Below are 13,125 nucleotides of genomic sequence, written 5' to 3'. Positions count from 1 at the left end.
CTACGCGTCTCCTTGGCTATTTACCATCTCATATCCAACTCGGGCGCATGGAATGATTGTTAACTATTCACTTCCGAGCAACTCGCACGGCATTTGCGCCCGAAAATATTGTAATCTTTATAGGAATAAATGAGGTAAAATCATCTTTTTGTGCTATATTATCTCCCTTTTTAGTACATACTAAAACACCTATTCACCTCAGTGTTGGTGGCTAGCGGTCGATATTCACCTCGCCGCCTCGCGTCTCGGTAAATATTTGTACCCACCCGCTAGCCACCTTCATTTCTATGACTAGTTGTTAAATATCACACTTTCAAATCTTTTATCTGGATTCGCAAAGAAATCCTTATATTTTTTGTCCACGGGCTTGGGTTGCCTGTGGTTGATTCGATATTAATGGTCCAAAATTAAGTCGCTAACGCGCGACCTGCGGTAGACGGTATTTATGCGGTATGATGATTTTATCAAATGGCGGTCAAACGTCTAGCAGTAAACAGCTCCTAAACCCAGGGCAACAGCTGGCAAATCCAGCCCTTCCCCACCTGACTATGGATAACGTCCCTAGCCTTCCCTAAGGTTTACAGCTTGAGGGTCCGAAAATACAACTGCGTTAGAAATTAAACCAAACTAAAGTGAGGCAACCCGGCGGTCAGTTGTTTACAAAGTGTGGTGGAATTGAAGTAGGAACCGCTTGTGGTCAGAGCGGGATTGGAACCCAGCGCAACGGGATATAAATAGGCTAGTTTCGAATTGTACAGCAACAAAAGAACAGAATCGAGGTTCAGGGAATAATTTCGACTCTGTTCATTTGTTGCTGCACATTTAGAAACTAGTTTATTCAACGCCCAAAACGCTGGACCACGTCGCCTTCTCCTAACTTTATTTCATCTCTTCGCATCACTTCACTTCATTTTTGCATCTCTTTTCGGGTATTAACAACATGTATCAAATTCATTTCAATATCACGAGAAAGTGCGTTTCGCCAATTTCCGTCCTAGCAATAACTTTCATCAGTATCATATCCTTCAGATAATATTATGCAGCGTTCGGTATTCCCTTTTCCTGAAAGTCATCTTTGTTTAATCCAACTTTCTTTCCTTGTAGTGTTCTTGCATCGCTTAACTTACCAGCCGCCATAGAAGACTTGTCAGGCCAGACGATTCCAAAGTCTATGTTGGACAAATCTGCTGCGGTAAAGGAAAAAGGAGGTTTGGCAACCATCGACGAGTACATGCAGAACTTGCCAGAACTGCTGCAAAGAAACAGAGAAATTATGGATGAGGTTAGAGTGTGTTTCATTTCTGCCATCTTAGAGTTATCAAGAATGGAGCTCAGTAAATGCCGACTCTTGATTTGGCATAAGGAAACCCTTTGTATTATTTTGCCCAATCAGCGCAGTTAGCCCTATGTTTACATGGCAGCAGTTGTCTCGACAATACTGTTTGTTTACTGTTTGCCACCAAAGTTTTCTTAGCTTATATTTTGACTTCCGATACCAGGAAAAAAAAAACGCATTGATGATTCAGGAAAAACCTTTGTTTGAAAATCGCTTTGATACTGCAATAAATGCATGGTAAGATTTTCTACCATCTATGACTGCACTGAAAGTTAATTTATTTCACCTAGTATACTTAATTCTCACATGTGACAAATCCACGGATGATTTGTAATGAGCCAACCCCGAGTGAGAGAAAGAAGGACTTGTGTGGCAAAAATATGGTATTTCGAGCACATGCACTGTGGACCAGGAAGACTGACTCGTTATCCTTCGTTGATTCAAAGTAAGATAAAGAATCGTGCTGCATCTGTCTACTGGTATTTTTCCTCCTACCAGGCGAAAGATCTAAGAGATCCTTGCACTTACCTGGACAATTTTAAGCAATTGTCTTTTCTAGATCTGTCTAGATGGAAAGACTTTGGCGGAGAGATTTGTCTGAGATTCCTTACAAGGGAAAGTGTCTCAACCCTTTTAGCACCTATTGTAGTTTGGAGGGAATATCAATCCATGTTATGATTTTTTTTTTCTGCGCAGGCAACTCGATTAATGGACGACGAAGAACGCGATGACACACAAATGAGAGATCGCTTCAAAACAAAATGGACTCCTAAACCATCAGCTGAACTTACTGTGCAACTAAGACAAGAAGCAGACAAATACAGAGGAATCATGGAAAATGCAGTTAGGGCTGATGGAGTGGTGCGGGAGAAGTACAACAAACATCGCAGACATATGGATTTACTTAGTAAAGGCGAGGTAATTGACACTGAGATGTTGACCAGCTGGATTCATTTACTTTAATTATACCATTACGATGTGCGAAGAATGTGATCTATTATTTGAATAATACGCCATTCAGTTTGAATAGCCTTTGTAGTAGGCGGTTTGGTGAATTTTAGATGCTTCTTTCCACCGCTTTTGAGTGATCGTTTGACTGTAATGACCACCTGAAACCACCATGGACTGAAGTCAAAAGAGCAAGCGAAAGGGAAGGGGTAACTAGTCATCTCGCCACCAACATGCAATCAAAGTCGCCACCACGACGAGTTATCTCGCCACCATGCACTTGGACAATAGGTTAATTATGATAAAGCTGAAGCCATTCTGTTAGGCCATCACAATGATGTATCACAGTATTTAGTTTTTTCAAATACAAGAATCGAAGTCAAAAAAGCGGTCAAGATTCTCGGGACTTATTTCACATACGATAGAGTATATGGAAAAAGTTGAACTTTAATGACACGTTAAAATATTAAGGAAAAGCTGTACATTTGAAATTGGAGAAATCTCACTATCCTTGGTAGAATACAGTTAGTTAAGACATTTGTTATCCCTTCGTTTATGTATCGGGCTGGACTTGTTTGTGTAAGTAAAGATACAATTAAGGAAGCTAACAAAATAATTTTTCAGTTTATTTGGAAAGGAAATGATTAACAACCTAGCCAAAGTTGTAATGTGGACCAATAAAAACATTTGTATTGAGGGTAAATCTTGCCTCTACCCTACACTGTATGGAAAAGGGATTGTCAAACTTAAAGACTTAGTGGAATTTAGGTATATTTTCTATCACCGTTACAGGTTTTTCAGTTAATGAAGGTTGTAGATGCTCTACTGGCACAGTGGCGGAGTTCATAAATGAATTTGACGCAACGAAATAAGGGAGCTTTTGATCTTGTGAATTGCCCTGAGTTATTTGTTAATGGCCAAAAGGTATCTATTTGTAAAGTTACGTCTAGGGTGGTCTATAGGGAATTTAGGTCCACCTTTGAAAACAACCATACTAGATTCGAGTGGAAAGAAATTTGCCAATTACCGTTTAAAGTAACCTTGGACACAAGAACTCGTGAGTTTCAGTACAAAATTGTGGCGAGTCTACTGCTGGCAATTTGGTGGTGGCGAGATGACTCTTGGTGGCGAGTCTTCCTGGTGGCGAGGTGACCGTAAACCGTTATCATTCACTTTTTTTTACAGAGAGAGCTAACAGCAGCAATACCTAAAACGGGAGCAGCGTCTTCATCATCGGCCTCAAGTCCTGCTGTGCAGGAATTGAGAAAATTGATGGAAGAAGTGGAAACCATTAAAGCTGAGAGAGACGCTTTAGAAGAGGACTTAAAAGTGCAACAAGATGACATGGGTGAGTGCTTCTTGTGCGCTCCGATCAGTTCTCAAAATTGGAACTCAACTCGAGTACACCCTGAACGAAATCAGAAGTCTTTCCAGTTTGACATCGCTGCTAGCTGTGGTTTGATGTGACACCATCCCCCATCTCCACCCCTCCCCCCCCCCCACCCCCATTCGCCCTTTCAAGGTTCGTACAGGTTTTGTATTGTTCGTACAATCTGTTTTATTTCTAGCAACTTTGATTTGTTAGACGTGTTACCGAGGCTAAAGATCAAATTTACCGTGGAATAGAAATGGCCTCAGTTTTTGTCCGAGAAAGAAAAGGCCCAGATTTAAATCAACGTTATTTATAAGTTTTTAGTGTGTTCTTGTGAATGGATTCGATCGTATTGTGTTTTTCAGCGGTGAAATTTCTCAGTGCCCTTGCTGCAGACGGCACTATCCCGGATGTTGAAGGAATCATCAGTTCTAATTTAAGCGCGGGGTTTGATGCGCTGAAACAGAGCGTTACAGACAGTATGACCAGGCAAGAGAAAATTATGGCTGCAGTTCAGGTCTGTGAGATTGAATATGGCGCAATATATCCTCTTCAGAGTGGCCTTATTTTCTACTCAGAGAACCCCTTTTCGTCCCTTAGAGGTGAAAACATTGTTTTGATTTCTGAGCGAGGACTCATTTGAATAACAAGGAAATAATGCTAAATTGTGGCCATTTTGGAATAGGATCTTTACAACAGAAATTTTGGCAATGTAGCTATTGTGGGCTGAGGCACGATTTGGCTTTCAGAAGATGTGTGATAAGTACTATGTGCTTTTGCAGGGCCTGATTCCTATTCTAAATGGGAAATGCCGTCACTTGTGAGCTCGTCTACTAAGTTATTATTTTTTTCTCCGTTTTTTACCTGAAAATGGCATTATAGTTTAATTTGTGATTGATTGTATGTTGTTAGTTTGCTGGTGAGGGCAGAGGTTTGTGTTAGTTGCTTGTAAATTACCGAAAATGTTGTCTTTCTCCCCAACACTTCGATTTGTTTCCTTTTATTTTACAGAGTGCTAATGATAAATTTGTGAGGGAAAAGCAGGCAGGTCAAGCGGCAACAGAGCGGGAAACCATGCTTAAAGAGCTGGCGACAGCTTACGATATTTACATGGAGCTGTTAGGAAACTTACGGGAAGGAAACAAGGTGAGGTGTGCTGGGGACTGGGAAACACTCACAGAGTAGGGGCACCCGTCCAACCGAAGCAAACAACTCTTTCTTTTTGTTTGAAAATACACCGAATTGACAATGGCGGCCAACCTGGGTCGAGTTAGTGCCCAAACATGACATCGAGGCGTTTTAGGATAAAACATTCAGTATTTTTGAGGAGGGAAGGAGACAATGAACGATCGACGGGCGAAAAATTACATACCTGGTTCTTCGTTCGATCCGGCTTAGGCTTATGTCATAATTGTGTAAAATCAAGTCATCTGTTAAAAAAGAGTTCTTGTTTTTCTTTTTGTTGCTATTGATTTTTTAAGAGTCGAAAAATACATCATTCAAGTGAAAGAGAGTTTTCTTATTGATCCGGATCCGAATTTGTTGTGCTGTTGTTGATTCAAACTCTGGTGAGGTTTCTAAACAAAACTGAGGCAACATTTTCCGAAAGCTAAAAGGTGCTCTCAGGCGGAGAAAATGCTGCTTTTTACGAAGGTAGAAGTGAACAAGTATACCTTGAAAAGTGGCTGGGAAGCATCATTTTGTCCCAACCAGCTGGAAGAAGGGGAAAACGTTTGAGGATCTAAATGTGTTGGTATTATTTACAAAGTTCGTTCCTATCTTACCTTGAATATTTTAAAATGTTTATGTTATAGTTTAATTTATTCACATCTATGGTACTGCATGCAGTGTCATGGGGAATTACATGTACCTACCCGGTTAAATTCTTTACTGCTGCTACAGAAAGAGTACAAAGGATTACAGCACAATCAGGCTAGCGAGATCATAGCAGACCCTGTTTAGATGTACTGAACGTATTTCAAATTACTAAATTACAAATGGGTGAGCTTGTATACAAACATTAAAATAACCTGATATTTATGACTCCTATTTCACAAACATCAGAGAGGCCCATTGATATTGCTGTGCTTGGCTTCCTTCTGTCTCGGGAGACAATGGAGATTGCGCCATGGATGTCAGTCTGTGGTGGAACTGCAGCGCCGGCTGTGGCTGTAGAGCCCAATCCTCGAGCGGCAGGTCCTGTTGCAGTTGCTGCATGTGAAGACGTTGTCGTCCGAAGGCGCTGACTCTGCTCTCTGACGTCTTCATACTCTTCTTTCTTCCCACTGCTCCCCTCTTCTCTGCTCTGCACTCTTGATGGCCGACCTGCTAACAAGTGGCCAGGTGCTGTGTTTTGCTGCCAGCGCCTCAAAGCCTGCTGGTGCACACACTTACGTCCAGAAATGCACACAATATCAAAATTGGCAAAATAACAAAATATCGCCGACAGTTTTGGCAAATATGGCGATTGTGGCGAAATTTTGTCAAATTGCCAAATGTATGTAAATTGGTTCAATACATGGTGGCCAGCCGTGTTGGCGAATCTGGCGAATATGGCAGTTTCGGCGAATTCTTGTCAAATCGCCAACTGTATGTAAATTAGTATAATTGGTGGCCAGCCATGTTGGCGAATATGGCGATTTTGGCGAATTCGCAACATTGGCCAAATTTGCCGGCTTGCCAAGGGGCCCCTCTTGTCGTCTCATTTACATTGGCGTATAAGTTGTTGGCGATTTTGACAAAGTTGCCATTTTCGCCAGATTCGCCAAATTCGCCGGCTTACCAAGGGGCCCCTCTTGTCTTCTCATTTGCATTGGCTTCTAAGTTGTTGGCGTTTTTTACAAAATTGCTAGACTCGCCAAATTCGCCGAATTCGCTGGCTTGCCAAGGGGCCCCTCTTGTCTTCTCATTTGCATTGGCTCCCAAGTTGTCGGCGATTTTGACAAATTTGCCATCTTCGCCAGGTTTGCCAAATTCGTCGAATTCACCGCCTTTTCAAGGGGCCTCTCTTGTCTCCTCATTTACATTGGCTTGCAAGTTGTCGCCGATTTTGACAAAATTGCCATTTTTGCCACATTCTCCGGATTGCCAAGGGGCCCCTTTTGTCTGCTCAATTGCATTGGCTTCTAAGTTGTTGGCGATTTTGATCTAACTTATTTCTTCTTTTCCAAATTGTTGGCGAAATTTTGCCATTTTTGTTTGTTGTGTGCATTCTGGACATATCTCCTGGTGCAATGCCACCCGCCTTGAGGTCCCGCTTGCACACGTCTTTGTAGCGAAGTACTGGCTTTCCTGTGGGTCTGGAGCCAGTGGCAAGCTCTCCGTACAAAATGTCTGTGGGTAGTCTGCCTTCTTGCATGCGGGTGACATGGCCAAGCCAGCTCAAGCGTCTCTTAGTAAACAGGGCAAACATGCTGAGAGTTCCTGCCTTCTCCAGGACGTCCTTGTTGGGGACGTGGTCCTGCTAAGAGATGCCGAGGATTCTTCTGAGGCAGCGTAGGGTAAAAGCTGTTGAACCTGCGTTCTTGACGGGCATATAGAGTCCAGCTCTCGCTTCCGTACAGCAGTGCGCTGAGCACGCAGGCTTGATACACTTGAGTCTTTAATGGTGAGCATGGAGTTCTCCCACACTCTCTTTGACAGGCGGGCCATTGCTGCTGATGTCTTGCCGATTCTTGAATTCAGCTCGGTATCCAGGCTGAGACTGCTGGAGATGGTGGAGCCAAGGTACGTAAAGTCACTGATGGAGATTCATGGGGCTGAGCAGCGTAGATCACTTAATAATGTGTGCAAAATTATTCCGGAACACGACAATCTCGTACCCAGAGTCCTCGGGCTTCTTGGTCAGCGGGTGAGCGCCCGGAGAGACTCTGGGATAATCGACTCCATTTTCCCAGGAAACGTGGGTTCCGGTCTTATTACGTATGCTTCAGTTTAACCGGAAACAGAAAAGAGAAAAGCGTAAACAGTGGAAATGGCGGGTTGAAAGTGTTCGAGAAACAAGAATTTTAGCCTTACACACAAAGAAACTGGAGAAATGATCATTGGTTTGCTGTAAGAGCAAGTGAAGATGAATCCTCTGACGCTTTCAGTAAAAGTATTTTTAGTGTTTCAGCATACATTCCATCGTTCAAAATGCCATCGTGCAAGCAACACGATCGACAAATTTTTGTGGAAACGACACAAATGTCCTCCTCTACTAGGATTTGATGCTTCCGTAATTCTGAATGGCTTCGACAAGACCTTATTCCACGGATTTCTCCTCAAAGAGACTGATATAATGCTTTCCCACGGTACTTTTGCAGGGGTGTAGACAAAACGTGGACCCCCCCTTTCTGGACCCCCTTTCTGGACCCCCTTCTGGACCCCCTTCTGGACCCCTTTCTGGACCAAGGAAAAAAAGTGGAAAAGGATCGAAGATAACAAATGAAATAAACGAACAACTGATATATAGTTTCGATCGCACGATACTGAATTACCTTCGATTTATCATCCAACTCAAAAAGGAGTGTTTCCCTGTGTACACAGAGTCTTAATTGATTTCCGAGTTTTCATTATCTGCGAGAAACAGCACCTTTTCCCCAACAAAGTCGACTGTACTTTGTAGTCAAAGAAGTCCAAGGCCAATACCCTTTGGGGTAGGTACGTTATGTATGGGGACATATATTGTACCGTATACATAAAATACAGTAAGCCATACATAATACATACCTTACTTAGGGGACATACACTGTACCGTATCTTACTTACCTTGCTTAACTTAGACGCTTGGACTGCTTGAAGCGCTTGGATTCCTTGGTTTGCTCGAAGAGCTTAAATGCTTGATGTGCTTGGGTTGCTTGAGATGCTTGGATTCCTTGAGAGGCTTGAGGTGCTTAGGTTACTTGAGGTGCTTAGGTTACTTGAGGTGCTTGGGTTGCTTGAGGTGCTTGGGTTGCTTGAGATGCTTAGGTTGCTTGAGGTGCTTGGGTTGCTTGAGATGGTTGAGGTGCTTAGGTTACTTGAGGTGCTTGGGTTGCTTGAGATGCTCAAGCAACCCAAGCACGTCAAGTAATTTAAGCTCTTTAAGCAAACCAAGGAAACCAAGCGCTTCAAGCAGTCCAAGCGTCTAAGTAAGTTAAGCAACAATCGGCGTCAAAATTGTTGAGACACTCTTATCCTTTAGAGTCGATTTCTTGCTCGGCGGCGCAAGTGGCCCCCTCCCCCGCACCCCCAGGACAATGTTGTGTTTTTCTGTTTTCTAGGAGCCTTGTCGACAGCGGTACAACATTGATTAGGGTGGGGGAGGGAGGGGTATCCCGGAAACGTACTTTCTGGACAAGTTTTCTTTGCAAACAATGAATGTGTCGTTGGCAGTGTGCTCTGTTGGCAACTGTCTCAACTAATTTTGTCGCCGATTGTCTGTTACAGAAAACTTCCTTTATACCCTTTATACGGGCACCTGTAGTCCAGTCTGTCCGTCAATATGACGACATGAGTGAAAGACTTTTTACAGGTCTAAAAAATTGCGGATAGTTTATTATTCTCGTTTTGGAGTGTGAAAAATGCGTTGTCCTGTTCGAAGCGAAGATTGTGACGTAAGTGCAAAGGACCTGTTCACTTTTGCCTTCTTTTATACGCTATTTGTCAGTAGCGTTAAAGTATGGATTTGTTAAAGGATTATGCCTCTAACTCCAATTCATCAGAAGAAGCGGATTTGGTTGGTCGAAGTGGTGTCGCAGATGAACGCGAAACAGACATGGTGGCTGTTTACAGCCGGGGAACACATGTACTTTCCACGCTCAAATTGCTGCGTCGGTGCAAAAAGACTTTCCACCTTGTCGCAGATGCTTTGCAGAGCTGGTTTTGGTGGGAAATGAATGTTTTTGGGAGTAAAGAAACAATATTTTCTCATTTACCACGAGTAACCACGAGTAACCACAAGATTATTATAAAAAGATAATGTAATTATTCTACTTGTTAATTATGGTTACTCGAGGTTACTCGTGGTTACTCGTGGCCACTCCTCCGCGGAGTTCCTAAAATCAGAGTACAGCACTGTTTGCTGCTCTTTTTTTGTCCCAGGAGTTATAAATTGTCTTTCTATTTATATTTCCCTCTTTTTTTATGGGTCATATCCCTTGTAACAAGTTGAAATGGAATTTCAAAAGGGAATGCTAAACGTCACGCAATGTTCCGAAAGTATCACTTTATTTCAAGGTATGTCAAATCCAAAACACTGCACAAATAGTCTTGAAATTGTCATTATTTAGTACGATGTCCTTTCTCTCAATAATAAGCGTTTGTGGCGTGAACTTAACTTCACTGAACGTTCGACATCCGCATTTTGGCCGTTGTAATTGACGTTCTCGGTAGTGATTGCTTGCGTTAAAATTTCTCTTATTTTAGAATGCGGTACATCGAAGCCCGTGAGATATCACTTTCCCTGACAATATCATTCACTTTCCCCCCTTCGCAAATAGATGGCAAGCGTAAACATGCCCTTATCTCGTTAGAAATGTTCAGTGTGAAAACCATGTTCGACACTGAAATGTCTGCAATCCTACCAGTGGCTGCTACATCACCGTATTAAATAAAGAAAAAGGTGATTTATATATGTTCTGATGCCTATATGACATGACAACGCATAAAGACGCTATTGAAATGTGTATATTTCATATGTTAATGCAAAAAAACGCTTATCAGAAGTCGTCATTACACTTTATACAACGTTTTTTCATACAGACAATCGGCGTCAAAATTGTTGAGACACTCTTATCCTTTAGAGTCGATTTCTTGCTCGGCGGCGCAAGTGGCCCCCTCCCCCGCACCCCCGGGACAATGTTGTGTTTTTCTGTTTTCTAGGAGCCTTGTCGACAGCGGTACAACATTGATTAGGGTGGGGGAGGGAGGGGTATCCCGGAAACGTACTTTCTGGACAAGTTTTCTTTGCAAACAATGAATGTGTCGTTGGCAGTGTGCTCTGTTGGCAACTGTCTCAACTAATTTTGTCGCCGATTGAAGGTACGTATTATGAATACGGTACAATATATGTCCCCATACATAACGTACCTACCCGGAAAGCCTTGGACTTCTATGACTACACAGTACAGTCGACTTTGTTGGGGAAAAGGTGCTGTTTCTCGCAGATAATGAAAACTCGGAAATTAATTAAGACTCTGTGTACACAGGGGAACACTCTTTTTCGAGTTGGATGATAAATCGAAGGTAATTCAGTATCGTGCGATCGAAACTATATATCAGTTGTTCGTTTATTTTATTTAATTTTGTTATTTTCGATCCTTTTCCACCTTTTTTTCCTGGTCCAGAAAGGGGCCCAGGAGGGGGTCCAGAAAGGGGGGTCCACGTTTTGTCTACACCCCTTTTGCAGCAGTAACAGTAATCACTTTTTAGCAGCGTGGGAAAATTCCCGTACGGTATAAGACATAATTCAAACCTCGTGGTTTTTTATTTTTGTGATTTACATATTTCTGAAGTAGAAAAAAACGAACAGCACTGAAACTAGTCTTAGATTTTGAATCTCCCTCCAAATTCTGGGGCTTCCGAATTACTTACCGACTTCCTGTCGGACTGCCATTGTTACGCAAGCGGCCAATCAAAAATATAGTTCAAGTCGATTATCCCAGAGTCTCTCCGGGCGCTCACCCGCTGAACAAGAAGCCCGAGGACTCTGGGTACGAGATTGGGAACACGATTACTAGCAGTAAATCACAGTTGCTTCTCTCCGATTTTTTCGGCGGAGAGCGGGCGGCTGTACACAGGCTACTCTGCCTAGTATAGTGGTGCAGTGTAAACACCACCCCCTCGATATTGCACACGTTCAAGGTAAAACCAAAATCTGTTCATACCTCGGCCCAGAACTAATTATGACAAATTCAGTGTTAGATTTGCCGCAGCCGATAATTGGAATAAAATACCTTAACATACAAACATGCTTTCTCTCTCCAAAGCTTTAGAAATGAGCTTAAAGTTTATTTGCTTACATCCAAAGCCCGAGAATGTCTTCCTGTCTAGCTTTAGTTGCACCGTGTCATTGTTTTGCTGTTTCGTTAGTTTTGTTTGTTTACTTTCCACTTATTAATTAACCTAATTATAGTCTATTTTATTTTATTTCTTGGTTTCCACGACGCAGTCTATCATGTCTGCCTGCTATTTAAAATTAGATATAAATATCTTGTATCGATGCTAGATTAGGTGTGCAAACACTACTAACCCTGTAGGTTTTCGCTCGCAAACCTCCACATTTCTGTAAAATGTATTATTAATTTGTATTGTTGTATGTGTGGAAAAAACGAAACTTATGAACCTATGAGGACGAGCATCTTAAGAATAGAATGCACTAGCGAAGACAAGCACTTTAATTTCGCTGTAAGTGATATCACTGCTTCAGACAAAAAAACCGAACCACCTAATTTTCAGGAAAGGTTACGTTTATACAAACGGTGGCAGTGTAGCACTTATATTTTAAACAGAGTTAACTGAATAGAGTGTAATGTGTAGTGCTAGATTTTCTATCCTATATGAAACATGTGAGCATTAGCCCTACTGATAAAAATGGGCCCACACAAGGACAGAGAAAAACTCTGACCAGGGTGGGAATCGAACCCACGACCTTCGGGTTAGATCTCTTCGACCTAACCACGACCTTCGGGTTAGATCTCCGCCGCTCTACCGACTGAGCTACAAGGTCAGACGGGAGCAGGCCGTGGGAACTGAAGTACAAGTACAAGGAAAGGTTACGTTTATACAATGTGTATTGTGTCTGGAGCCAGTGTTGTGGAACTCCGCTTGTTCATGCGTGGCGTGTAAGACTGGTTATTGTAACCACTCTTTGGCTCCTACGCTTAAAATTTGTAAATTGTCCTTGTTTGAAAGTGAAAGTACACAAGATTTAATCAGTGAGCGGACCAAAATCCTGAAGAGGCATGCACTAGTAAGCTTCAATCCTGACCAGAGTTTGAATCAACAACTGCACAACTCGCACCCTGCTTGGCAAATTTTCGCTTAGCCTTTGTGTATAACAAATTCGGATCCGGATGTCGATCCGGATCAATAAGAGAACTATCTTTCCCTTGAATAATGTATTCTTCGACTCTTAAAAAAGCAATAACAAAAAGAAAAACAAGAGCACTTTTTAACTTTTTCAAACAGATGACTTGATTTTACACAATTATGACATAAGGCCTGAGCAGGATCGAACGATGTAAGCTTACTAAAGTTTAAAATTTACCTCTTTACAATTTGAGCTTTAAGCAGAATCGTTCCAACATCTCACCCAAAAACCTTAGCTCATCATTTTTTAACACCGATGACCTTCTGGCACTTAAAGAAGAACCAGGAATGTAATTTTCCGCACGTCGATCGTTCATTTTCTCCTTCCCTCCACAAAAATACTGAATGTATATCCTAAAACGCGTCGATGTCATGTTTGGCCGCTAAGTCGACCCAGGTTGGCTGCCATTTGTGAATT

At 42.2% G+C, this 13,125-nt stretch overlaps 1 protein-coding gene across 1 annotated transcript in view; it reads left to right on the top strand.

Annotated features, from left to right (window-relative positions):
- Nucleotides 1-13,125, top strand: part of LOC138044598 (programmed cell death 6-interacting protein-like) — a 37,455-nt gene that overhangs the window by 19,504 nt on the left and 4,826 nt on the right. Inside the window, exons 10-14 of the mRNA XM_068891098.1 lie at nt 1,105-1,282; nt 2,033-2,254; nt 3,470-3,632; nt 4,022-4,173; nt 4,668-4,802. Coding sequence (XP_068747199.1) covers nt 1,105-1,282; nt 2,033-2,254; nt 3,470-3,632; nt 4,022-4,173; nt 4,668-4,802 — 850 coding nt within the window. The remainder of the gene's footprint in view (nt 1-1,104; nt 1,283-2,032; nt 2,255-3,469; nt 3,633-4,021; nt 4,174-4,667; nt 4,803-13,125) is intronic.

This window comes from Montipora capricornis, chromosome 1 (assembly GCF_036669925.1).
Source record: "Montipora capricornis isolate CH-2021 chromosome 1, ASM3666992v2, whole genome shotgun sequence".
NCBI classification, from domain to species: domain Eukaryota; kingdom Metazoa; phylum Cnidaria; class Anthozoa; order Scleractinia; family Acroporidae; genus Montipora; species Montipora capricornis.
The sequence above is the reverse complement of the archived record's forward strand: the minus strand, read 5'-3'. Positions and strand labels throughout refer to the sequence as shown.